The sequence below is a fragment of the Malaya genurostris genome, chromosome 3 (assembly GCF_030247185.1).
Source record: "Malaya genurostris strain Urasoe2022 chromosome 3, Malgen_1.1, whole genome shotgun sequence".
Lineage (NCBI taxonomy): Eukaryota > Metazoa > Arthropoda > Insecta > Diptera > Culicidae > Malaya > Malaya genurostris.
The window spans coordinates 242,548,696-242,573,639 of NC_080572.1; the positions used below are offsets into that span (position 1 = coordinate 242,548,696).

At 36.7% G+C, this 24,944-nt stretch overlaps 1 protein-coding gene across 1 annotated transcript in view; it reads right to left on the reverse strand.

The window, feature by feature from the left end:
• The window catches only part of LOC131438878 (fringe glycosyltransferase), a 391,338-nt gene that overhangs the window by 213,266 nt on the left and 153,128 nt on the right, over window positions 1-24,944 (reverse strand). Inside the window, exon 3 of the mRNA XM_058609257.1 lies at window positions 18,589-18,637. Within this exon, the coding sequence (XP_058465240.1) occupies window positions 18,589-18,637 (49 nt within the window). The remainder of the gene's footprint in view (window positions 1-18,588; window positions 18,638-24,944) is intronic.

The following is a 24,944-nucleotide window of genomic DNA, read 5'->3' on the forward strand; positions in this document are numbered from 1 at the left end:
CAAAAGTAAAACATGTTATTTTGCTTAAAACATGAAATCAGCGTTAAAACTCGTTTTAACAAAGAGTGTCTTCTTTTGACAAAATCTACAGTTCCAGAAAGTTTCATTCAAAACTGAAAGGGTGTTGCCAACTCCGAGTACGATTTGGTTCGAAACTAGTCTAATCAAATTCAAACACGGAAATATATCGATTTTCTATATTTATGGTCGATTTACAAAAAAAAAACAATTCAAAAATGTGACAGTTGCAGGTAAATGTGACGACTAACAAATAACACATTCAGACAAGTTCCATCACATTCCCCGTCATCAATCAAGTTGGCTATGATGTCAAAACACTATTGGTTTGTTTAATGGCAATGGCCAGTGCTCATCAAAGCAACCTCATCCTCCGTTAAAAGTTATTTTCCACGAAACCGTTCATGTCTCATTCCCGAATGGTCCCGAAGAACTTATCGGTTCCTTCCAATCGATCATCATTCCGTGAGCTACTTTTACGATCGTGGCACCGACGGCCACTTGACTGTCAGAGTGGAGGAGGAAACAAAAACATCGCTTGCCACACGCACCATTCTTCCCAGACCTCCAGAAATTGATGGGAACCATTAATCAACCGCGTGGACCCACCGGAATAAAATCCAAAAAACACTACCACCCCAAATCCATCAGACAGACGGAGGCTCCCAGAACTATTTCGTCTCGGGGCCTAGCAGCGGTAGCCAGGGAAAAGTTAACTCCGACAATTATTTTTATTCGATTTTAATAAGAAGAGTCAAGTTGTTGGATGGAAGAACTACGCACATTCGGTCTCTCCCGCACTCCCACACTTATGCATATCTAGAAACGTCTATCGATCGTTCGATTAAGAAATGATGATCTTGGGTTTGTTTTATTTAATGTTCTTGGAGTCCTCTTCAGCGTCTGCGACAGCGGCGAAGGTCATTATGTTCGATTTATTTTCTTTTCATTGGAACTTTTTACGATCGCTTATACACCCGGGTTCCTGGACCCGGACGGGCTTTTTTATGGTTTTATTGGAACCTCATTGGTCATTGGTGAATGCGTACCCGTTCTGAGCCCCGTTCGGTCAGTACTCGAATCACCTTCCTTTCACAATCTGAAGAGAATTGATTTTAACAAACAAATTCTGATGACGATGACAGTAGCATCCGATCACACATCGCCAATTTCACAATTCACACACACACACATTTGATGAGTGCTAGAATTCCCAGAAGCTACGACATCGACCGGCAGCTTCCCACATTGGCATGGACCATAAAATCTGTCCCGAAGACAATCGAATCTAATTAAGCCGCCCCGCGAAAGCACGCAACCGCAGTCGCAGAAGCCAGCAAAAGCCTCCGAAATTTCAATCTAAATAAATTTCAGCTTGTTAACGAATTCTGATCGGAATACCTCCTAATGATGTGAAATTCTTCAAATGGTCCAGTGTTATTTTTTTTCTGTTTGTCAGATTTTTTCAATCCGGGTTTTTTTTGTTTAAAGGTGGCTGATTTCGGTCAGATTCTTCCCTTGAAATCCTCCAGTGGCCGGGATTCACACGTGACACGTTTCGCAACCGCAAAAGTAGTCCCGGATTGAAACCGACATAAAACCGTGAACCTGTTTTTCTTTGGGTGTCCCTTTCGCATCGCCTGCTTTGTTTTGTTTTTTTTTTTTCGTTCGGTTTCCATCCCCTGTCGGTTGTCGTCCATTTCGATTATTTATTTACATTTTTCAATTCGTTTTTCGCGCATAAAATATTTGCCCGATCCACGCGAATGTTCTACGCTGCTTAGAGAAACGGGCAAAATCGTGTTTCGTATTTTATTTAATGTTGCAACCTCTGGGTGCGATCTGTTTTGACATCCGAAGATGGGTCTTTCGGTGACTGTGGTTCGGAGGATCGGATTTAGAGTCATAAAAATGTCAACAGAGGACGGAACCGGGAATGGACGAACCGGGCGGCGGCGGAGGGTTGTTCATGATCGATGATCAACCGGTCCGACGATGGAAGCGGCGGAACATTTCGCGCACATTCACTTTGTTCCGACTGTCATCAGTAATTCGGACAATTTTATAATGATGTAGTTTTGAATGTTTGAGCTGACCGATCGGTCACTAATGAAGCCGCATTTTTCTGCTTCAGTTTGTTTTTTTTTTGTTTGTACTTGGACTTCCTTTACCGGACCGGAACGAAAAAAAACAAACGAATGATATCCGTAGTCAACTCGATCGAGGATCGTTGCCAATGTTACCCAATAGAATAGATCACTGAATCTTTAATTAGTAGATTTCAAAACAAAACAATTACTTTTTGACCGAATATTCAAATTCGACTCGATAGTGACAAATTGAATCATTAACAGTAGGAATTACGACTTTTGCCGCTGGCTACGGCCGCATTCAAAGGACACCGACGACGGCTGACTGAGTGCAATAAAACTCCCTAACATGTCGCCCAACCGCACTCCGTTTGACAGCCTTAACAGGAAAACAACAACATAAATAGGCTTCCAAATGAAGAAAATAAATTACTACCGTCGAGTCGCAGCACAGCTTTTACTTCTCGTTTCGGAGAAAAGTCGATTGTCGAAATGTTCAAGCGTCAAAAATCCCGGGACTCCCAGCTGGTAAAGGTGAGAGAGTTTAAAAGACGTCCAACTCAACGAATTCGCATCGAGTCTTCCATGACTTAGGTGAGCGGCTACCCCTCAGCAACTGGTAATGTCAAAATAAAATAATTTGATAAATGTTCGAAACTGGCAACCATGGCGGATGAAATGTTGTTTTCGTAACAACAGTTACCATAACCTTAGCAACGAATACAATTCGCTGTTTGACTTCACGTTTTGTTGCATCTGTTTCTTCTGATTTGAGTTTTTTGATAAAAACACTGCAATTCTATTATTAAAAGTAAATACACCTTTCAACGATCATTTTCGAAATTCTTAAACATAAAGACTGTCCCAGAAAGTATGGACGCACTTTGATTTCGCTGTAAATAATTCACAAGTGTTAGATATTCAAATTTCATTCGATATACTGTTAATATTAGACTACAACAACAGAATATTATTCTCAACATTTGCTATTTAGCCATTGTAGACTATCTGGCGCACCTTCTTGCGAACGTTCCTCATTAAATTCCGTACAGACTTCTTGGCGACAAGTTTTGACACTTTTTTCAATCTTTTCCGAACTGTTGAATGGTTTCGGCTGCCGAGACATGTTTCCTAAGATGTGCCTTCGTTAATGCCCAAAATTCCTCAATTGGTCGAAGTTGTGGGCACTTTGATGGATTCATGTCTTTTGGGACGAAAGTGACATTTTTGGTAGTATAACATTCTACCGTTGATTTCGAGTAGTGGCAACAAGCAAAATCTGGCCAGAAGACAACAGGATCCTTGTGGCTTCGAATCATTGGTAGAAGTCGTTTTTGTAAACATTCCTTGATGTATATTTCGCTGTTCATTGAAGCAGTGGTGATGAAGGGTTTCGAAATCTTGCCGCAGCTACAAATTGCTTGCCAGACCATAGCTTTATTACCAAATTTTTCGACTTCAATCGATGTCTCGGACTGGTTTAACACTTGCTCTTCTCGCACCATATAATATTGTGGTCCCGGCAAGGATTTGTAATCGAGTTTCACGTAGGTTTCGTCGTCCATGATTATGCAGTTCAAATTTCCAACAAGAATCGTATTGTACAGCTTTCGAACCCTCGGCCTGATCGATGCTTCTTGTTTCGGACTACGTTTTGGTTGTTTCTGCTTCTTGTAGGTTCGAAGATTCAAACGTTCTTTAGCACGAAGAACATTTGACTTCGAAGTGCCCACTTTTTTGGCCACATCCCGAACTGAAACCTCCTTCTTTTGCTCGAACGCCTTCAGTATACGTTTATCCAGCTGAGGGTTAGCAGGACCTTTTTTGCGACCCGTTTTCGGTTTATCCTCAAAGGTGTTGTCCTCACCGAACTTCCTGATTGCATTTCGCACTGCTTTTTCACTTACTCCATCCACTTTTGCTATCTTTCTCAGTGACAGTTCGCGTTCTGTGCACCATTTGTACACAATTTTTCGACGTGGTTCTGCTTAAAGTTCACGCATTTCGAAACAAAACTAATGAAAACGAATAAACAACTGCACAAGTGGTTAGAGAAGAGTGTAAACAACAGGACGCAGCCATAAAAATTGACAGATTTTGAACCATTGCGAAATGGCAGCGGTTTTTGATTGCGTCCATACTTTCTGGGACAGTCTTTAAATCGAATTCTCGAGTCCCGCATGCGGATACCAAAATTTTAACATGTCATTCTATTCTGGTAGACATGAGCTGTTGCCTGATGCCAAAAGGGAAATCACTATTCAAAGCGCAACATCTAACTTTTATGCTTATTGTACGATTACTTTGTGACTTTGAAATAAGGTATTGCTTCCATAAAGTTCCCGGTGCTTCATAACGTTCACTGAAAAAAATCTGTTTCAATCCACCAAAACCTTTCCAATTTGTAAACAGATATAACAAGTTAATATAGAATTAAAACGTGGCAACCCTACACGCTATAACATACAAAATTGAATAAAGCATGCTGTGTGCTAGGCGGTGACGTTTTCTTCTTCCGTACCAGCACGTAACGACGCGTACCGGTTTTGCATAATTTTGTATGACAACTTTGACACTCATCGCCGTACAATTTCGAAACCGGAAGTCGGATCTGAATGAAATTGCACAGTACTGTTTAAGACAATGCACTATGATCTGAAACGGGAAATTAGAGTGACAAAAATATTTTCACTATTAAATATTAGTTTTTTGTAGTTGGTGTCTTCACAAAAGTTGTTTGTAATCAAATGACGCTCCTTTGGATGAAGAAAGTTACTAGGGTGGTCCTCATTTAGATTGAAATCTGATATCTAACATTCTTAATTGAACTCGAAAATGATTTTGTTGTGCAATAAGGTTGTTGTTGTTGTTTGGATTATAGAGGTTTTAACCTCAAAGTCATTCAACTCTTCGGGCCAGAAAAACTTTCTGACCCTATGTGCGGAGTTGGGAATCCAACCCAGGCGGGCTGCGTGAAAGGCATCGACTTACCCATTACGCTATACCCGTCCCCAATATGCAATAAAGTTGTAGAAAACGTTATTTTGAGCAACTTTGTTGAAAAAAGCACGCCTCTAACTCTTCATTTGATCGAGTTACATCAATTTTCCCGAGTAAAAGTAGGGTGGCTCCTGAAAAATCTTTTTTTTTTTTCTTGTTCTAACTTTTTTGTGAAACGTTCTACGGAAAAGCTATCTTCGGAAGAGTTGTACTAATTATTGCGCACAATTTTACTTTTCATATGAGCTACCAGTAAAAAGTTATGATTGTTTTTTCATCAAAAACTAGACAAGCTTCAAATATCAATAATCATTTGATGCCAGATCGATAAAAATGTATCCTATGATGCGGTTCCTGAAAGGCCATAATATAAGTAAAAATTTAAGAGAAAATTTGAAGGGTGTTATTTTTTTAACTTATTTAAATTATTTTTAAAAATACCTTCAAAAACTCAAAAACATTGCATAACTCCTAAATGCCTTAACGTATCAACATACTTCCTTTAGTAAAATAATAGTATCAAATTAGTTCTACAAGGGTTTCATACATTGTCTGTTCGAGAAATGAGACACACACACATCCAGTTCAGAAGAAGTTAGTTCCGAAATTCAGGTACGCAGTTCAGATATAGCAATATAAATTTATATCTTCCAGAATTCTGAAGTTGAAATCCTAACTCAGAGTTCTTGATTCAAATTCCGTACATAAATTACAGAGCTGAATTCCGTTTATAAATCTAGTCAAGAAATCAGTTCCAAAATTTTGTTACAGCGTCCAGAATTAGAATACACACTCTAAAAAATTTTGAATTTTACAGGTGACTTAATTCCGTATACGATATAATTCATAAAGACCTAATTTGTCAAATGACGGAAAATATTATTTGTAATGACTTAATGTTAGATGAGCTTGAATTTTACTGGTTTCGACTGTAACTTGCGTTCTGCTAGCAGGTGCGACTGTATGAATTGAAATGTACCGTTTTACCAACCAAGCAGCTGTATGCTTCTGTGGCTCAGTCGATTAACAGACGTACTTGCGATCCAATGATTCTCGGTTCAAGTCGCGGTGGTTGCTATCAGTATTCTTTTTTTATTTCAACGAATTTCATGCATGGAGTTTTAGACACAATATTAATTGTTCTTCGACGTAAATTTGCGTGAATTGCGATGCTCCATTTATGTGCATCTAATAATATGTAAAATCACAAGGTTTTTTTTGAATGTGCAGTTCCAGAGTCTCAGTTTTGAATTCTGGAACTAAATTATAAACCTGAAATTTCAGGTGGACCAAAATCAATGTTCTGGATTCAACTTTAAAATTCAAATTCAGAATCAAACATACACAGATAAAAATCTATTACCATGATTTTTTAATCATTAAATCATGAATCATGCCTTCTCATGAAGATTCACAAGCAAAATGATTGATATCATGAAAATTTTCATGAAAGATGTGTTATTGTGCATGATACCAATCATTTTGCTCATGAAATCATGACTTATTCATGATAGACATGATTCATGATTTTTAATCATGGTAATGCAATGAACCCGTGCAAAATTCAGTCCCCGAATCTAGATCCAGTGTTCAGAAGCTGAATGTGATTACTGATAATCTGTTGTTGCTGTTGCTGATTGAGAAGGCAACTACTCAAAAACGAAGAGAATGCCACTAGAGAGCGTTTTGGGGCTTCATACCACACATAATTGGTCTATGTGTCGGTTTTGCACGACACACTTTGTGCGATGATTCGTTCAATACAAGCGTTGGAAGTTTTGTGAGCCTTATTGTGGCACCGAATTTCACCTCAAAGTTTGTTCATACCAAACATTTTAAAAACCTTTAATTTTGACTTATTCGTGGTTATTTCATGCAACTGAAAATTTTACCATAATTTACTGAACATATTTTCGATGGTATGGAGAAGAAATTAAATATAACAAGGGATATTCACTTTTAAGTTCTGCCCATTCTTGTACAGAGCCAATTTTGAAGTCATGTAAGACGTATTCACGTCAAAATGTGTAAACTTTTTAGTTGGCGTCCTCAGGTCACTCGTGGCAAACAAACTTGTATAGCCACAGAATAGAGATTCCCGACAACCAACGGGTAGATTTGTAAGAACAGAAGTGAAAATGCCAATTCCAAATTTCATGACAATCTATCCACTAGTGTTTGTATAACAGCTGATCGTGTCTGATGAGTTCTAGTTTCAATCAAGCTATGAAAAAAGACGCTCCAGTGTGTGACATTAAGTAATTTGCGGTACGGATTGGTCCACCATCGCTCGTATTCTCCAGACCTTGCCCCCAGCGACTATTATTTATTGCCAAACCTGAAAAGTTTTCTCAAGGGAAAGACATTTTCGTCGAATGCTAAGGTAATTGCAGGAACGAAAGTCTATTTTGAAGGCCAACAAATCGTTGTTTTTTTTTTGCCTTTCCGACTTTCGAACGGAGCCTCGGAAACCCATAGTGTTATATACCTTCGACTCAGTTCGACGAGATCGGAAAATGTCTGTGTGTGTGTGTGTGTGTGTGTATGTGTGTGTGTATGTGTGTATGTGTGATTTTTTCTGTACACCGCTGCCAGACACTGAGGTTTGGGAGAAGTTAATTACACACACTCTCATAGTTAGAGTTCAGAAAGCGTTTTTTGATCCATTGACTCGATTCAGAAAGTACCACCATTAGTATTCGGCGGTCAAGTTTTTTCATACAAGGAAAAAGATTTTCATTACATTTAAGGAACTTCCAAACCGTGCAAATTTTCACGAAAGTTACGAAAATCTCTTCATCTTGAAATGTTTTCATAAATTCACATTTATTCATGATACACAAGCCGAAAGGGAATACGAAATTTATCAAACGTCTTTATCGGATGAACAATAGGAAACAAAATGTGTGTGTTTTTTTGAAGAGTGCTTCAAATGAACAAGCAAAAAATTTGCATGTTCAAGTTAACCGAACGATTTTTCCGTTCCCAACGAAAATCCGTTCTAGATGGTGGAGCTTTCGCTCGTGCTCTTGTCATGTAACAATACAGCCCCAAGACTAAGCAGTATCAAATTCAATTTGTTGAAATTGAAATTGTCTCATGCTGACAAAAGGCTCTTACTGAAGCTATCTAACAAGTTCTTTGTGTGATATATTGCCTCACATGGCTCTCCAATACGGGAGATATATCGCTATTCAAAAAGCAAGGATCATAAATTCCAGTTCTTGAAACCAGGTCTAGAATCCAGGTTTAGAATTCAGTTCCCGAATCCATGTGTGTGTGTGTGTGTGCATTTTTCGAAGATATTTGAACGCGCCCAATTTTCTCAGAGATGGCTGAACCGATTTTAACTTATGCTCGTTTAAAAGCTACTGTCGGGCCATTGATCAAGTTCCAAGATCAAATGGCTGTGACTTTTGGTTCTAGAGATATGATGGTATAAGTAAACGTAACCAACAAAACACGTTGATATTTACCGATCTTATATATATATATATATATATATATATATATATATATATATATATATATATATATATATATATATATATATATATATATATATATATATATATATATATATATAAAGGTGCCAATATTTTGGGATCACCTCTAATTTCGTAAAGCGTTAGTGCTCAAAAGTTTAGGCACCTCGAAAAATGTCCTCATGCAAAATTTGAGCTAAATTGGACATGCGTAAGGGGTCCTGCCCGGCGGTTAAGGTTTGAAAATTTTCGATCTTGAAAAAGCACTATAAGGGGGAGTACATGAAATTTCCAAAATCGAACATTTCTTTTATGCCGAACCTCTTAAAACTGCATGAAACGTCGAGATTTAGTGTCATCCTTTCTAAGTCCCAAAAAGTCGATTTTTTCAAAAAAAAAATTTTTTGAGATGACACTAAATCTCGACGTTTCATGCAATTCTGAGCCTTTTGGCATAAAAAATTTTTCCTTGTTAGGTCCGGGACTTCTCATTCCATGTAGTAAATAATGTCGAATTATTTTGACCAAATAAAAAGAAAGCTGTATATCTTCGTACCAACTGCTTTTTCTATGCTTAGAAGAGCAACTCTAATGGGTAATCATTCAGGAACGAAAAAAAAACTTCGAATGCAAAAACCGGACAAAAACTAAACCGGTTCTTCCAAAACAAATGATTTTATCCGGAATTTGCGTACAAAGTTATGGCGAAAAAGATGTGTTTAAACCAAATACGAATAATAATACCCCTAAGTCCCATACAAACGAACCGCCAATGTTTGGTTCACAGCCTGAACAAGTAAGCCTAGCAAATTACTCCCTTTCATTGCGATAGTTTGAAAATGTGGAAGAAGATCGTTTCTGGCAACGCTTTATGCTAGTTGCTACGGTGCAAAACAAACTTGTTTGTTTATGTTTATCGTTGCTGTTAGAGGCGTGCACAACAGCTCATTTTGGTGAACAGCTCCAAACCGATCAGCTCACCAAAGTGAATCGATTCGATGTATCAGCTCATCAGCTCTTTTAGTTTGAACTTAGGGTTCATTTTGTGCGCCGTTTTTCTTATGCGCCGGTTTTCTTTCATATGCATGATCAAAATTGAATCATTGATTTGCAATGAATGCAATGCGAATTAGTTTATCTTTAATTGATGTCGACTAAATTGAATCTCTTAAAGAGCCGAAGATCCGATCAGCTCGTAGCGTGTTTCCTTCGTCATAATGCAGTGAACTGGGTAGCAAATGAGTGAGCTGATGAGCTGCGGTTCTTTTGAAAAGAGCTGTGAGCTGTCAGCTCACTTCAATGATTCGATTCACTGGAACAGCTCAGGAGCGAATTGCCCATCTCTAGTTGCTGTATTAAACTGCAACAATCAGTCTAAATATCACCGTCACTAGCACAAATGATGAAAAATGAACACAAACACCCACGAATCTACAAATATCAATACAGCTAGTAGTATATTCATGGTGGCTTAACCATTCTAGATTATTGTTTAACTTACATTTCGCTTGTGATCTTGATTATCAGATAAAAACTGTTTGTTTATTTATTTTTCACTATAATAAACAGTAACTATGGTGAACTTGTTCTTACCCTTCAGTGTTGCTAGTTTTATAGAAAACTCGTTAAAGTACATTGTCACTCTGACAGTGTATCATGACAGTGTGCCGCACGATGCAAAATGTGTCCTTGAAAATTTGTCGAAGTATTCGTATTATAATTTGTATTTGTTGAAACGATGTTTGATTTGCACAATCTGTGCCCGGTTTTTACTCTCAATGTTTCTATTAGGTTTTTTTTGTGTTCAAAAATATGGAATTATCCGATTTTTACTCTCAGCCGTTCAATTTGAAATACACAACACAATTCGACTTCTGTTTGACAGGACAGATCGCAATTTTCAACCGTAGCAAGCAAAGTCTTGGCATTACATTCCTTTTGTGGAATTTGGCCTTTCTGTTTCAACAGACTTCGCAGCCGATTCTTAGTGTACAGAATCATTGCATGGCTAGTACTATGGATCCTACTGACACTAAGAACCCTTCCAGGTCGGGGCTCGAACATACGACAACTGGCTTGTAAGACCAGCGTCCTATGCACTGAACCGCCAACCCGGGACAAAGATCCAATTCCACACCCGACTGTCTGAAATACACTTTTATTTATTTTCCTTGACAACCCCAAAAGAATAAATTTGCTCTAGCTATAATAACTGTATGGACAAATTCGGCTGTCTGTTTCAAATAAACTAATCAAGTTAGCCTTATTTGAATTCCTACGCTACGAGACGATCCCCGAAACCGTCTGGTTTGTCATGGCTAACTAACGACTCTTCGTCCGAAAGCTTTCCACAGAAACTGAACAGAAAACGTCAAACACTTAAATCCGCCGCGGTGGTGTTTTCAAGAAGAAAAAAACTCCAAACAAACAACATCTCGTGCCGTCACCATTGAGTCATTAAAATATAATCAAATCAATTTCTAGCTGTGCTGCCCTAGAGTGCCAGAACCCGATCCCGCCGACCGACCCGGGTTGTTCCAGGTTGCCCGGACGAGTAAAAAATCTCGTTCTTTCCTTCTTCTCAATCCCACATATGTGTTTGTTTGTGTGCGTGTGTGTGTGTTGCAAAAACAATAAAAATATTTTAATGACGCCCACGTCGCATGTAGTTTGCATAATGAAACAAGTTCGCGTTGAATCGTTGAATTTCGATTTCGTTTGTGGCATCTCCGGTCCGAGGCCAAATCCGATCAATTCCGTCGGCGATATTTGTGCTTCTTCTTCTTCTCCCATATAAAAAAATGGCCATTCGCCGGCGAAAATAGTGACCGGGGCCAATTAACACTCACTTCCCAGCAATTCGCTAGTCTATCCTGATTACCATAAAACAAAGCTCTCTCGAAACAAGCGTTAGACTTTCCCATCGCTTCGGCCGTTTCGGGTGTTTTATGAGTTTCCGAATTAATTTCGAAACGAGGCTCTTCTCGGTCGAACGACCTCCATCTGTCTTGAAAAACCGCCGCAGTTCGGCTGCGAGATAAGCCAAAAATGTCGCGGCGAAATGTCGGCCGCTAAGTGATTCTAGGAATGTCTTGACTCATCTCCACGACTCCGTCCGGCTTGCCTAATCGATCGAGAGATCGATCGTCGGCCGGGCAGGGATATAAAAACAAGAAGTAATTGGCAATAAAAGCTCACTTCCAGCTTTATATTTTTCCTAACCCCGGTGTGACAGTGCACGGAGGACATGAGGTTGTGTGTGTGTAGTGCCCTGTTATTTTTTTTCTTCTCTCCATACACATCCCATTCGGAATAAATTGTCACCCAATTCATCGTCGTCCGTTCGGTATGGTCGCATTATGGTCCCATTTATGACACTTTGGCCGTCCGGGACGGTAAATTTGGCACCACTACGAGCTCCAAAGACGCAAGCGTCAAACTGATTAATTTATTCGGTACCCTACGGTTCTGAATGTTCGGGCAAATGACAACAACCGAAGCAAACAAAAAAACAAATCGAACGAAAGAACGTAAGTTCGACGCTGAAGCTTCCCGCTGTCCCGTCTCATTAATTTTTTATGGCAGTTTAAATAATAAATAATAAAAATATATCATAACACTAGCGCCCCGATCGGATGAAGCTATCTGTCCGTCAGTTCGCGAGGGACGGAATCCGTATTGGATTTGGGTGCGATCGTTTTCGTTCAGTGCATCATCAGTGTGCCTGCAGCAGTAGTAGGCCAGACATAAAAATATGATGTTTTCAGTTGTTGTTATTGCTGTTTGTCGCCACGAGGTCCATATTTCATAGAATGATGATGGTGGTTTATGATCACATCAGTTTGCTGCCAGTTTTTTTTCTTTTACAGCCTAGGTTGTCAATTTTTATTTCAACTGTAAACAAGCTTTCATGATCGGGGTAACTAAACTTCATAAATACATTCACAATATGGAATATGTAGCAAAATGTTGTTTACTTGAAATGGTGCTACTCTGTAAATGTAAACATTGTAGAAAAACGTTACACTGTATCGAGCAGTTGAGATCATTGTCGAAAAATAACTTGCCTAATTTTTCGTCTTGTTGATTTTTTTCTTAGGTTTAGGCGATTATAGAAGCTTTCTTTCGATGTTCCTCAGTAGATTACAGACAATTCAATTTGATACGATAAAGATTGATGGTAAATAACGGGTCACATACTTTACAGAGAAAAAAAACGAATATTGAGTACCACACAGTCAAACTGCTTGCCAAACCAGCACTTTGTTTTTACTACTTTTTCAACTACGACATTCTGAATTAAAAAATTTTCTTGCTATTCCATTTGTACTTGTAACCCTTGAAGCACTTTGCAATCCTCGTTTATCCATGAAAACGTACATTTTCTATTTGCATATAACTTGCTACATGGTTGAGTAAACGACTTAATAATACCCAAGCAATCAGAAAATCCACAATTACTTAAAAAATCCATTTTCTTGCTGCTTAAAAGTACACGCAGTACACTTTTGAGAACTTAAAAGTACAGATCAAGTTTCGCGTGAACTTTCTAGCTACTTAAGAAAACACGTGGCAATTTTTGACAGTTCGAAGTACAGTACAAGTTCTCGATGCATGTATTCTAGAAGCAGCTTAGAAGTTTGTTCGGTTGCGTCGCGCGAACTTTCAAGTGTGGATAATTACTTCGAAAAAGGGCTGCTTAAAATGCTATTGATGAACTTTGAAAGCTTTTTTCAGTCCAAATCAGTCCCTTTTTTCCGAACTTTTGGTTAGTTGAGTAGTTATTATTATTATTAAAGATTTTGTTCCATATTCGTTTCGATTTGTTTGCAGTTGTGTTGAACGTTTTTGCTTTATTTTATTCATTTGTATTTTATTATTTATTTATTTTTATTAAATTTTACCCTCATTTCTATTCCTTTTTTAGTTTCACTATATTTCCATTTATCCTTTTTTCGACTCTCTTTTCCATTTCTCATATCTTCATTCATCGATGAAAATACTAGCCCATGATAAAGTTTTCATCAAACGCATATAAATTGGCACGCACTGGGAACACTTCTGTTTTTCTTCGATAAATTAAAACCTTTTCAATGTATTCTAAACATTTTCGAGATTTGCGATTGCTTAGTACAAATTGTACAAATTTGATTCCTCTTTTTTCTCATTTTTGTCTTACTTCCAGATCATTTATGTTCGGTAATTCTACTTCTTATTATTTGTCTTTTTTTTTACTGTCTCAAAATAATAACTTGATTTACGGTTTTTATTATGAACGTAATATTTTATTCAGTAATTATTTCATTTGTAGCTTATCATTGTTGTTTACTTCATATACATTTTTTCAGTCTATTTTTATACCTTTCTGGCATTCATATTTGTCATTGCTGTGTGAAATTCGTCTATTTTTGGTTTCATTGTTGTTCCATTTTTATTCTATTCCATCTCATACTTAATTCCGACATACTAATATGATATTCGAAATGTATTAGATTTAAAGTACACTGAAGTATTTTTTATGCGAACTTACGTACCGCATAAAAAAAACCGCATAACTCTGAAAAATCGCATAACTCTGAAACTTCGCATAAAAAAAAACGCTTAACTCTGAAACTTCGCGTAAAAAACCGCATTAAAAAGATCTCAGTGTACTATGTATTATGGATGCTACGGCGAAGAAAATCTTATGTATATTGACTTATGAAATAAACGTATTTATGGAAAAAAAATTTCATATCTAATCTTATTTTTATCTAACCTTTGTCTTCCCTTCTCCCTTTTGCTAAATTATTGTTTTTTCTTTTATTTCAAATCGGCAATTTTTGACTAATTTTGTTGTTTATTTCTTTAGGCTTTGATTTCTTTATTTGTGTTACTTTTTGTATCATTTTTGTTGAGTGTGTGTCGCGTATTTGATTGATGTTAGATTGTAGTTAGTTCTTGTTTTAGGTTGCTCTGCGGTTTTTGAAGGTTTTCTTCCTCGTTAAATTTCCTACAAAAACAACACAAGCACTGATTTTTACAGTTTGATCTTTTTTATTTCTTCTATCACTATTTTTTTCTAATTATCCTTTTTATTTTTATTATTTTTCTTTATCCATCGATTTCTTTTCTTTATATATTTGCCTCTAGTATTCCTCACAATCTTTGTTATGCTTCAAATAGTTATGGATAAGGTGCCCAATGTAAATGCTAATATTGTCTCCTTTTTTAATCATTCACTGTTCCACTTCTTATAACAGTTGAATCATTTTTCTCATTCCGTATTGACACTGTTTTGCTTCATTTTTATTTTGCTTTATTTTTTCGTTACTTTCATCTTGTTGTATGTTTGATTATTTCTATTCAGCTATTTCAACCGTTTTGTGTGTATTTTACTTTGCATCAATTTTATCTCTTTTATCTATCGATTCATTATCAAACTTGTATCTGGTTTATGTTGTACATTTATGTTTTTGGTTTATGTTTCTATGAGTCTCATTTATTTCTCAATTTGAATTGTTTGCTGCTTCAATTACATTACGCCGAAGCTTATTATCAATTCTGTCTTGTCTTTATTGCATCTTGTGGGAAATCTATGAAAAATTTTTATTTCGTTTAAAACTCATATTTTTCTCACATTCATCTGAAATTTATTCATTATTTTTTTAAATTTTATACCACATTATTTTTATCTGATAGTTTTTATATTTTTGTTCCATAAGTGTACTTCTTTCTCTGGTTTCTGTTTAAAATTTTTTTTCTATTTGAAATATTTTTATTTTAATCCCAATTTGAATATCCTTTGGTTGTTCTATGTATATTTGTGTACTATTTTTGTGTATTTTGTTTTGCTCTAATTTGTTTTATATTTGCAGTAGCCTTATTTCATTCTGAATTTGGATTTTTTGTTCCCTCTATTACATTACGCCTAAGTCTAATTTTTTTTAACATTTCTATTTTCCATTCTTTTAGAAACTTTTCTTTCATTTATTTCATTCGAAACCCATTTTTGCTCAAATTTTTCTGAAATATAACCATTATTTAATTCATATTCCATACTTTCTCATATTTATCTGATAGTTTTCTCACATTCATCTGAAATATATCAATTATTTAATTCAAATTTCATACTTTCTCATAGATTTTATATTTTTTTTTTAATTGCTTCGTCTCTGTCTCGTTTTCCGTTTATTTTTTCTTACATTTGTATTATTCTTATTTTGAACCCAAATTGTATATTATTTTTGTTTGACTTTTGTGTCGCTTTTTTTTGGTTTAATTTGTCTTATATTTGTATTAGTCTTATTTTATTCTCAATTTGGATTGCTGCCACATTTACATTATGCCAAAGCCTGTCTTGCATTGTTTTAGAAATTTCTCCCACTTTTATTTCAAGTGAAATTCATGTTTTTCTCAAATCCTTCTGAAATTAATCCATTAGGTATTTATTATTTCATACTATCATTTTTATCTGATTTTTTTTAAATCTATGTTTCATAATTGTTTCGCCTCTGTCTCATTTTCCGATTGAATATTGCTTTTATTTTAATTATTATTCTTATTTCAATCCCAATTTAAATATGCTTTGGTTGTTTATATTTTATTCAATTTGTGTCTCATTTTTGTGTTTTTCCTGTTTAATTTGCTTTATTTTTTATTATTATTATTTAATTCTTAATTTGAATTGTTTTCTGCCTCAATTAAATTACGCCTCTGACCATTATCAATTCTGTCTTGTCATAATAATATCTTGTTCGAATTTTGTGAACAATTTGATTCCGTTTCAAACTCCTATTTTTCTCACATTCATCTGAAATATATCAATTATTTAATTCATGTTTCATACTTTCTCATATTTATCTGTCAGTTTTTATATCTTTGTTTAATAATTGTATCGTCTCTGTCTCGTTTTTAGTTAAATTTTTTGCATATTTCATACTTTCTCATTTATCTGACAATTTTCCTATATTAGTCCCATAACTGTTTCGTCTCTGTCTTGTTTTTCGTTTAAATTGTTGTTCAATTTGAATTATTCTTATTTCAATCCAAATTTGAATATCCTTAGGTAGTTCCATTTGATTCAATTTTTGTATTATTTTTGGTATGCTTTGCGGTAATTTTTTTTTTGTTTTAATTTGTCTTATATTTGTAGTAGCCTTATTTTAGTCTCAATTTTGATTGTTTGCTGCCTCATTTACAGTACACTTATGCTCAATTTTTCATCCATTTTGTCTAATCGTAATTGTATATTTTTGTTATCTATTCCTATTTTATTTCTTTTGAAACTCATATTTTTCTCAAATTTATCAGAAATTAATACATTATTTATTGCAAGATTGACTCATATTTATCTGATAGTGTTAATCTATTTGTCTCATAATCGTTTCGTTTCTCTCGCTTTTTTTTCGTGTAAATTTGACTTATATTTGAATTATTCTTATTTCAACCTCAATTAGAACTGTTAAATGATTTATTTGCATTACTTCATTTAGTTATAAACTTATCCCCGATATGTTACGCTTGAATTTAAGTTTTTCTCACATTTATTGAAACTTTATCCTTTATTAATTTCATGATTATCTCGTTTTCATCACTTATTTATCTTATTCTTCTCACAAATTTGACTCATGATTGTTTAATATTTGTCTTTTTGGTGTTAGTATCAGTATAGTATACTGGTTTAATTTTTCGTTTCAACTTTACTTTATTTGTAGCTCTATTGTTTCATATTTATCTCATATTGGTTGATTGTTTCTCTTGCATTTGTCTCATATCAACTCTTCCTTTTCTTATTTTGATTTTAGGTTTGTTTTTTTTTGTTTCCGGGTCATTTTCGTTTTGTTTCTGTTCCAGTTTCACCTGGTTTTGTCTAATTTCGGCCTCATTTCTTTTGCCTTTTATAGTCCCAGTTTGATAGAATTATTGTTTCATGTTTTTCTCGCATTAGTCTAATCTGTGGACCTCATTTTCATATCATAGTCGCCCACTTTTTGTTGCTTTTCTGTCACTAGTCACTAATTATCATGCTTAATGTGTCTGTTTTTCTCATGTTTTCTGTTATCCTTCTTTTATCTAACATTTGTTCAGTTCGATTGAAAAATGGTGACAGTTAGTTTTAGTCTTTTTTTCTTTTCTGGGGGATATTTTTATGCTTTTCATCATTTCTGTCTCATAATGATTTATACCTTTCTATATTTATGTTTGGCTTGGTTTCATTTTTGTCCTTTTTAATGTATTTTCATCTCATTTTCTCTCATTTCTGTCTCAATTTCTGTCCCAATTTTGTGAGATCGTTCAACTTTTGCAGTTCATATAAGAATGATATTAATTTATAGTTTTCCAGTCCATAGATAATTCTATTTAAATTGTAGTTCTGAACATTATAGTCAAATTTTAATTATTTTTCGCTTACTGATAGAAGAGGTAAATAAAATTCAAATAATACACAATTTCAAACTAATTACATTCACATTTTTTTACAAGGAAATAATCTTAGACACAATCAGATACAATTGATACAAATGTTCGATAAAAAAAACTCGGTATTTCAACATCTATGTGTTGTGAATTTACATGATAGTTTTTGTGTCATTTATAATGTCAAAATTTGAAATAATTTTGATAATCGCATCTAATCGGGTTGTGCTTTGCGCAGCACCAAAAAAAATTACGTATGAATAGCACAGCAATCGAATACAAAGTTTAGACATCAATTTTAAAGGATTATGATCATCTCGACGAAAGCCGTTTCACCGAAAGCCCTTTCGTCGAAAGTCATTTTGCCGAATGGTGCAATTGTCTCAAAATCGTATTGGAATAGATTCAAAATAAACATAAATGAAAGATGGTTGAACTAAAATAGTATATCTGCTAGATTTTCTATTTGAAATAACGAATAATTTATCATTTATAGGTAATCTTTTCCAACTAACAACGGAAATCATGGATTTTCGGCAGTCCCTGGAGCGCTTCAAGATTAGATTACCTAAATTGGAAACCTTTTCGATACTTACTTGTCAACTTCTGGTAGTGCTGATCGTTGGTGTCGGTAAAAAACCACGTCTGAAATGAAGCCAAAACAAGGAAACTGAATTAAAATCTTTGCATCAGCGGACGCGATTGATCGCGGTCTCATTATCGCGCACACACACACAAACGCACACACTCCACGACAAACCGATCAATAAAAACCTAATCAGCTTAATTATTCTCATTAAACCTTGCCATAAGCGGAGATCGCGGCTGATAGCCTCCGGGGACTGTGTTTCGGAAGATCTCCCCGTCAGTGGATCGCGATACGTCTTAACGGTGACTGTACTGATCTGGATCTGTCAAACGGGCTTTTGCCGTATGCGCGTGTGTGTGTGTGTGTGTGCGCGAACGCAACAGCAAGCGGCGAAGAACAGGCTCTTGAACGTCATTATTGGAAATGTTTGGTTCGGTTCCATTGCATTGGCACCGGCGGCAGCTGTTATCAATCTACACCGGTTTACCGGTTCGCACACTCACACTCACTCACACAATCGCACGCTATCGAAAACAAAAAACAAAACGAGCAGTTACAGCAGCAGGGAAGCTGCGCGGCATCTCCGATGGCTCGATCCAAATATGGCTTCTTTGGCGACGCGTTTCGTAAAAGGGAAAACCTGTCTCCCGTGGTCAAGTTTTTGCCGGCTGCTGCATTTCGTGGTTTCGAGTGTGGTGGTTTCTTATCAGCTTGAGAAGAACTTGTCAATGTCAATTCGTGCTCGTTGTGTACTTTTGTCGAACTACGCAGGCGCATGGAAACGGTCTACTATGATTCGATGCAAATGTCAACATAAAACCAAACAACTTGGCAAGTCTAATTTCAGCGGTACATTGAGTCAAAAAATTACCTAATTTTGAGTACGTTCCATGCAATTTCGAGGTCTTTCTGGTATTTTCGCCTTTTGACAACAATGGAAAGAGTTGATAGACAGCTTTCATTTTTTGTACAGAGCCATTGCATTGGATGGATCAAACTCCGGTTTAGTTACGAGAGCCCCCCCATGATCATGATATCATATAGATCAATTACAAGAGCAGATGTTACATTACACATTACACAGGAACTGAGGGGGAAAACAAAGCCAACGTTCTCCGTGTTGTTGTTTCAACAACCAGTCAACAAATGTCACTCGATCGTTCCCATCATTAATCGCGGCGGCGGCGCAACTGGAATCAACTTGAACTTGGACACGGCTTCCAACGAAACACAATTCCAGAAAGCGGAACTGTCGACCGGAGTGCTTTCCCCTTTTCCCCATGTCCAACAAACACTTCGGAATCACATTTCAGCTATCCGCGCTAAGATCACTGCACTCATTAATGTCGCTCTTGTTCTGATCCCGGACTGACTTTTGTGTATCATATTCCATATCGAGCATGCCCAGACTTAGCCAGAAAAACATCTTAAAACACTCATAAAACAGCGTGTGCTTGTGAAGACTCTCTGCCTGCCTGTGCCTGCCTTCCTACCGACTCGCGGGTGACATATTTCAGTTAACAAGTTCATAAAAATTAAGCTATTATTCATCACTCTATTTTCTCCCGTTCGTTCCGTTCCGTTCCGTTTTGCCCTTGAGTGCGCTATGAGTGCTACAGTTTCTTCTTCGTTTTCCCCCCCTTATTCCAATTTGTTCCATTTATACACCGAAAGAGAGTGTAAAAATCATAACCCGTCTGTTGTCGCCAAGCCAAGGATTATGAAAAAGCCATTAAAACCACAATGAAACTATGTGGAACTTGTTTACAACACCGAAAAGACGACGTAAACATATGGCCCAAGGCCAACTGCGTTCGGGGCAGTGTTCCGTTTGGCAAGACAAAATTTCCTGGGAAAAAAGTTAGTACTTCACGCACGCGGTTCTTGTGACGGTTGCTAGTTTCGTTGACGTTGGATCGGAGCTGTGCCGAAAGTGCAAAGACCTCCCCGAGCAGTGGAATTTCTATTCCATTCTCGATAGAGACATCAATACTGGACACGTCTAGTCAAACGTCACCGGAGCGGACACTGATGGACCGACCATTTTGTCCTACGCGCCTAAGCGGTCCGACTAAGCGATCCAATTTCCATAACCACATGGCGCACAAAGGATGCGACAAACTGTCGTCTTTTCCCCAATGTAAACAGAAGCTGCAGCTGTCAACGACGGCAATGACATTTCGCCAATATCAATATCAATAACTGCGAGGTCGATTCCTGCTCTGGCGCACTTCCTTAACTGTCCGGCTTGTGGAAGACCATGGGCAATCGCCATGCCCGCCAGGGTCCGAGACAGGGACGTAGTCGAAGGTATTCTATAGAAAACAGTGTTATACTTTTTGTTTGCTAACAATGTACGAGGCCAAAATCGACAATTCGTAAAACGTTTAAGCGTGTACAACTCATACAACTTGTCAATAATCGTTTGCCTATCTGTGCGTACAGCAAACAATGGTGTTATGTTTTCAAAAATTAGCGAACAAATGTTTTAGTAAATATGATTTTTTTTATGACAGAACGGCCGTTACTTTCCGAATATCCCTCTCAAAAGCTAGTGACATGAAACCACAACAAAGGTAGATAATTGAATAATAATGCGATCTTTCCAATTTCCGAAACATTTTTCCACTTCGAACAAGGTACCTCCAAGACACGTCTTTTGAAAGCCTGAACCGTTTCCTCGAGTGTCGAAGTAAGAATAAAACTTTTTCGCGACGAAATCCGGACATATTAAATTTAAAATGAAACATATTTGCTATAAGTTCAATCCAAGATGCAATTTTTATTCATTTCAATTGTGCATTATTAGTCATCTCGAAACTAATTAGCAGTCTAATATTAAAAAATTACGAATCTTTGAGTTTACTTCAGCCACAATGGTATGTGCAGACTACTGTGCAACCGATTTAGCTGCTTTCGTCCAAGATTTTAGACATTTTTTTATAGCTGTAAATTGTTGTTTACATTGAGAGAGTTCTCTTTTCACGAGAACCCAATACCGCTCGATAGGTCGCAATTTCGGGCAGTTACGATGATGGCTTTATACCATTCCAAAACATCTTTGGTTCAGTGACTAGATGCCAAATCACATCAGAATAGCAAGGAAGAGTCAAAGCTGCGCAGTAATGGTAACAATCGTCTCTTTAGACATTCCTCAAGATATATTTTCTTGTTTACCGTTCCGGTATAAATGAAGCTTTGGCTTGTTCGACCACAGCGGCATATTGCCTGCTAGACCAAATATTATACATAATTGCTTTTCGCACTTGCTCTTCTTTCGACGCCATCTTCGATCTAACAGATTGTAGTATCACCAAAAAAGAATTGAAAAGATATATGTTTGTTATTCTGCGAAATAGTAGTATTAAAAGTAATTATTGGGGGCTACATCAGGCCAATATAGTGGATGATCCATCATTTTGATGTTTTGAACGTTCAAAACGCCATTCGTTTAACGCTACGTTTGAGAACTTGCATTGTCGTGATGAATGAATCGCTTTGGTGGATCGTTTTTTTTTTCATTGTTACGAAAACTACGGTCAAACAAATGGTTATGAACTGTTCAGAGTGGTTGGATGTGATTCACCCCTGAAAAACCTATAAAGTACTGTTTTTTTTTATCTATTCCATGAATCATCACGTCACGCCACGATCTTCTAGGCATCTTCTGAAGTATTGGGATTGATCTATCAGAACATTACAGCGGACCAATCGTGACAAGCCTTTCATAGCAGTGGTCAATTTTTACGGTGCCCAAGATAAACAAATCTTTTCACAGTCAAGTGTTTATGTAGTATTGAATTAATAGAAATTTCAAAAATTTTCTACGAGATAATTCTAACAAACCGAATTTTGTAACTCGCCATAAATAGTCAATAGTAGACTTGAGCGACAACGTGTTCTGAACACGCATACCATTTAAAATACTAAACAATACGATGCTGATGTTCGAAACCTATCGAGCAATTATTCAGCAGCAGCGGGTGGAAGCAAAATTTTTCGAATACAAATTAGAATTAGGCGGCTTGAAATTCCATTATATTTAAAAACAAATTGGCGACTGGACTCTAACCGAGAATGATTAAATCACAACGTCCTTTTATCGATTGCGTTACATAAATACATTTCAGCTTGACAAGTTTCTATAGTGCTAGGCAAGAGTAACTTGTAAAGCTCAATCAGTCCATGATGTAAAATACAGTTGGTAGACAGGAAATGCGTTTTAACTATTTTAAAGTTAATACTGTATAGGGAATGAACATATATTTTTTTTTTTTCATAAATACGTTTATTTCTTAAGGCAGTTTACATAAGTTTTTCTTCGCCGTAGCATCACTTTTACATAATATTCTTATCCTAATTTAATTCTAACATAGTCACAACTTTTTGCATTTATTAAAACATATTCTCTTATTACTTAAATATCATCTTAGGTAACTCGTCATTAATTATGAAATCTACTCGGAAATATTATTTGAACCAAACGAATAACTTCTATAAATTATAAAATAAGCTGTTATTTTCAGACATTTTGTTAATAATTTCATAAACTGTTTCGAGTTTGTTTGTATCATTACATTATTTTTATTCTAATTTAGCTATTGGTTGAACTCATGGACGCAGCTGGGATCAGAACTAAGTCTTGAAAGGGGCCTTTATTAAATTGAAACTCCAGTTTTCTTTATGAAATGATAAATAAGTTTCATGTATGAAAGGTCACGACAAGCAAGAATGTCTCGAACTGGGATATTGGATAGTCTACCTTGGGTACGCAAAGAATTTATTAGTTGAGATCTGACATCACGATACTCCACGCATGTCCAAACGACATGATCAATATCTCGATAACCTTCGCCACAAGCACAATGATTAGTCTCGGAGAGCCCAATTCGAAGGAGATGTGCATCTAACGTGTAGTGATTGGACATGAGTCTGGACATCACACGAATGAAATCTCTACTCACATCCAGTCCCCTGAACCATGCCTTTGTCGATATTTTCGGAATAATTGAGTGCATCCACCGACCCAGATCATCTCTATCCCAAGAAGCTTGCCAGCTGGCAAGTGTTCTTTGGCGAGACGAGCTATAGAATTCGTTGAAAGCAATTGGTCTCTCATAAATTTCACCCTCAATAGCACCACGTTTGGCTAAAATATCGGCTCTTTCATTGCCAGGAATGGAGCAATGAGCCGGGACCCAGACTATAGTGATTAGATAATTATTGTTCAATATGTCGTTCAGGCACTGTTTTATTTTGCCCAGGAAAAACGGTTCAGTCTTGCCAGTCATGTTTGAGCGAATGGCTTCAATTGCACTCAGACTATCTGTGAAGAGGAAATAATGGTTTGGAATTAATGTGACGATTACACTCAAACTATAATGAACTGCTGCTAGCTCTGCTATATAAACAGATGCAGGTTCTTGAAGCCTAAATGAGGCCGAAACATTATTGTTGAACATACCAAACCCTGTCGCTTCTTCAATTCGCGATCCGTCCGTGTAAAACATTTTCTCAGAGTCAATATGCCTGAACTTACTTGAAAATATTTTTGGGATTTCCGTCGAACGTAGATGATCCGGGATTCCACGCACTTCGCGCTGCATGGATGTATCGAAAAATAAAGTTGAGTCAGGGACATTTAGGAGGCTGACACGGATAGGAATATATCTTGAAGGGTTGATTTCCTGTGACATATGGTTAAAATATACTGTCATGAATTTTGTTTGAGATCGAAGCTCGACTAGTCGTTCGAAATTATTAATCACCATGGGATTCAGCACCTCACATCTTATTAGCAGGCGTGATGAAAGCTCCCAAAATCGATCTTTTAATGGAAGAACTCCCGCCAGAACTTCAAGACTCATTGTATGTGTCGAATGCATGCACCCTAAAGCAATTCGCAAACAACGATACTGAATTCGCTCCAGTTTGATAATATGAGAGTTTGCAGCGGAACGAAAGCAAACGCATCCATATTCCATCACTGAAAGTATCGTTGTCTGATACAATTTTATTAGATCTTCCGGATGAGCACCCCACCAAGATCCTGTTATTGTTCGAAGAAAATTTACTCTTTGTTGGCATTTTGTTATCAGAAACCTAATGTGTCCTCCCCACGTGCATTTGAATTCAAACCACACCCCAAGGTATTTAAAAGTTAAAACCTGTTGGATCATTCTTCCCATCATATGGAGCTGAAGCTGCGCGGGATCATGCTTTCTTGAAAAGACGACTAACTCTGTTTTCTCCGCAGAGAATTCGATACCAAGATGAACAGCCCAATCGGACAAGTTATCTAAGGTATCTTGCAATGGTTTATGCAGATCAATAGCTTTGGGTCCAGTAACTGAAACCACGCCA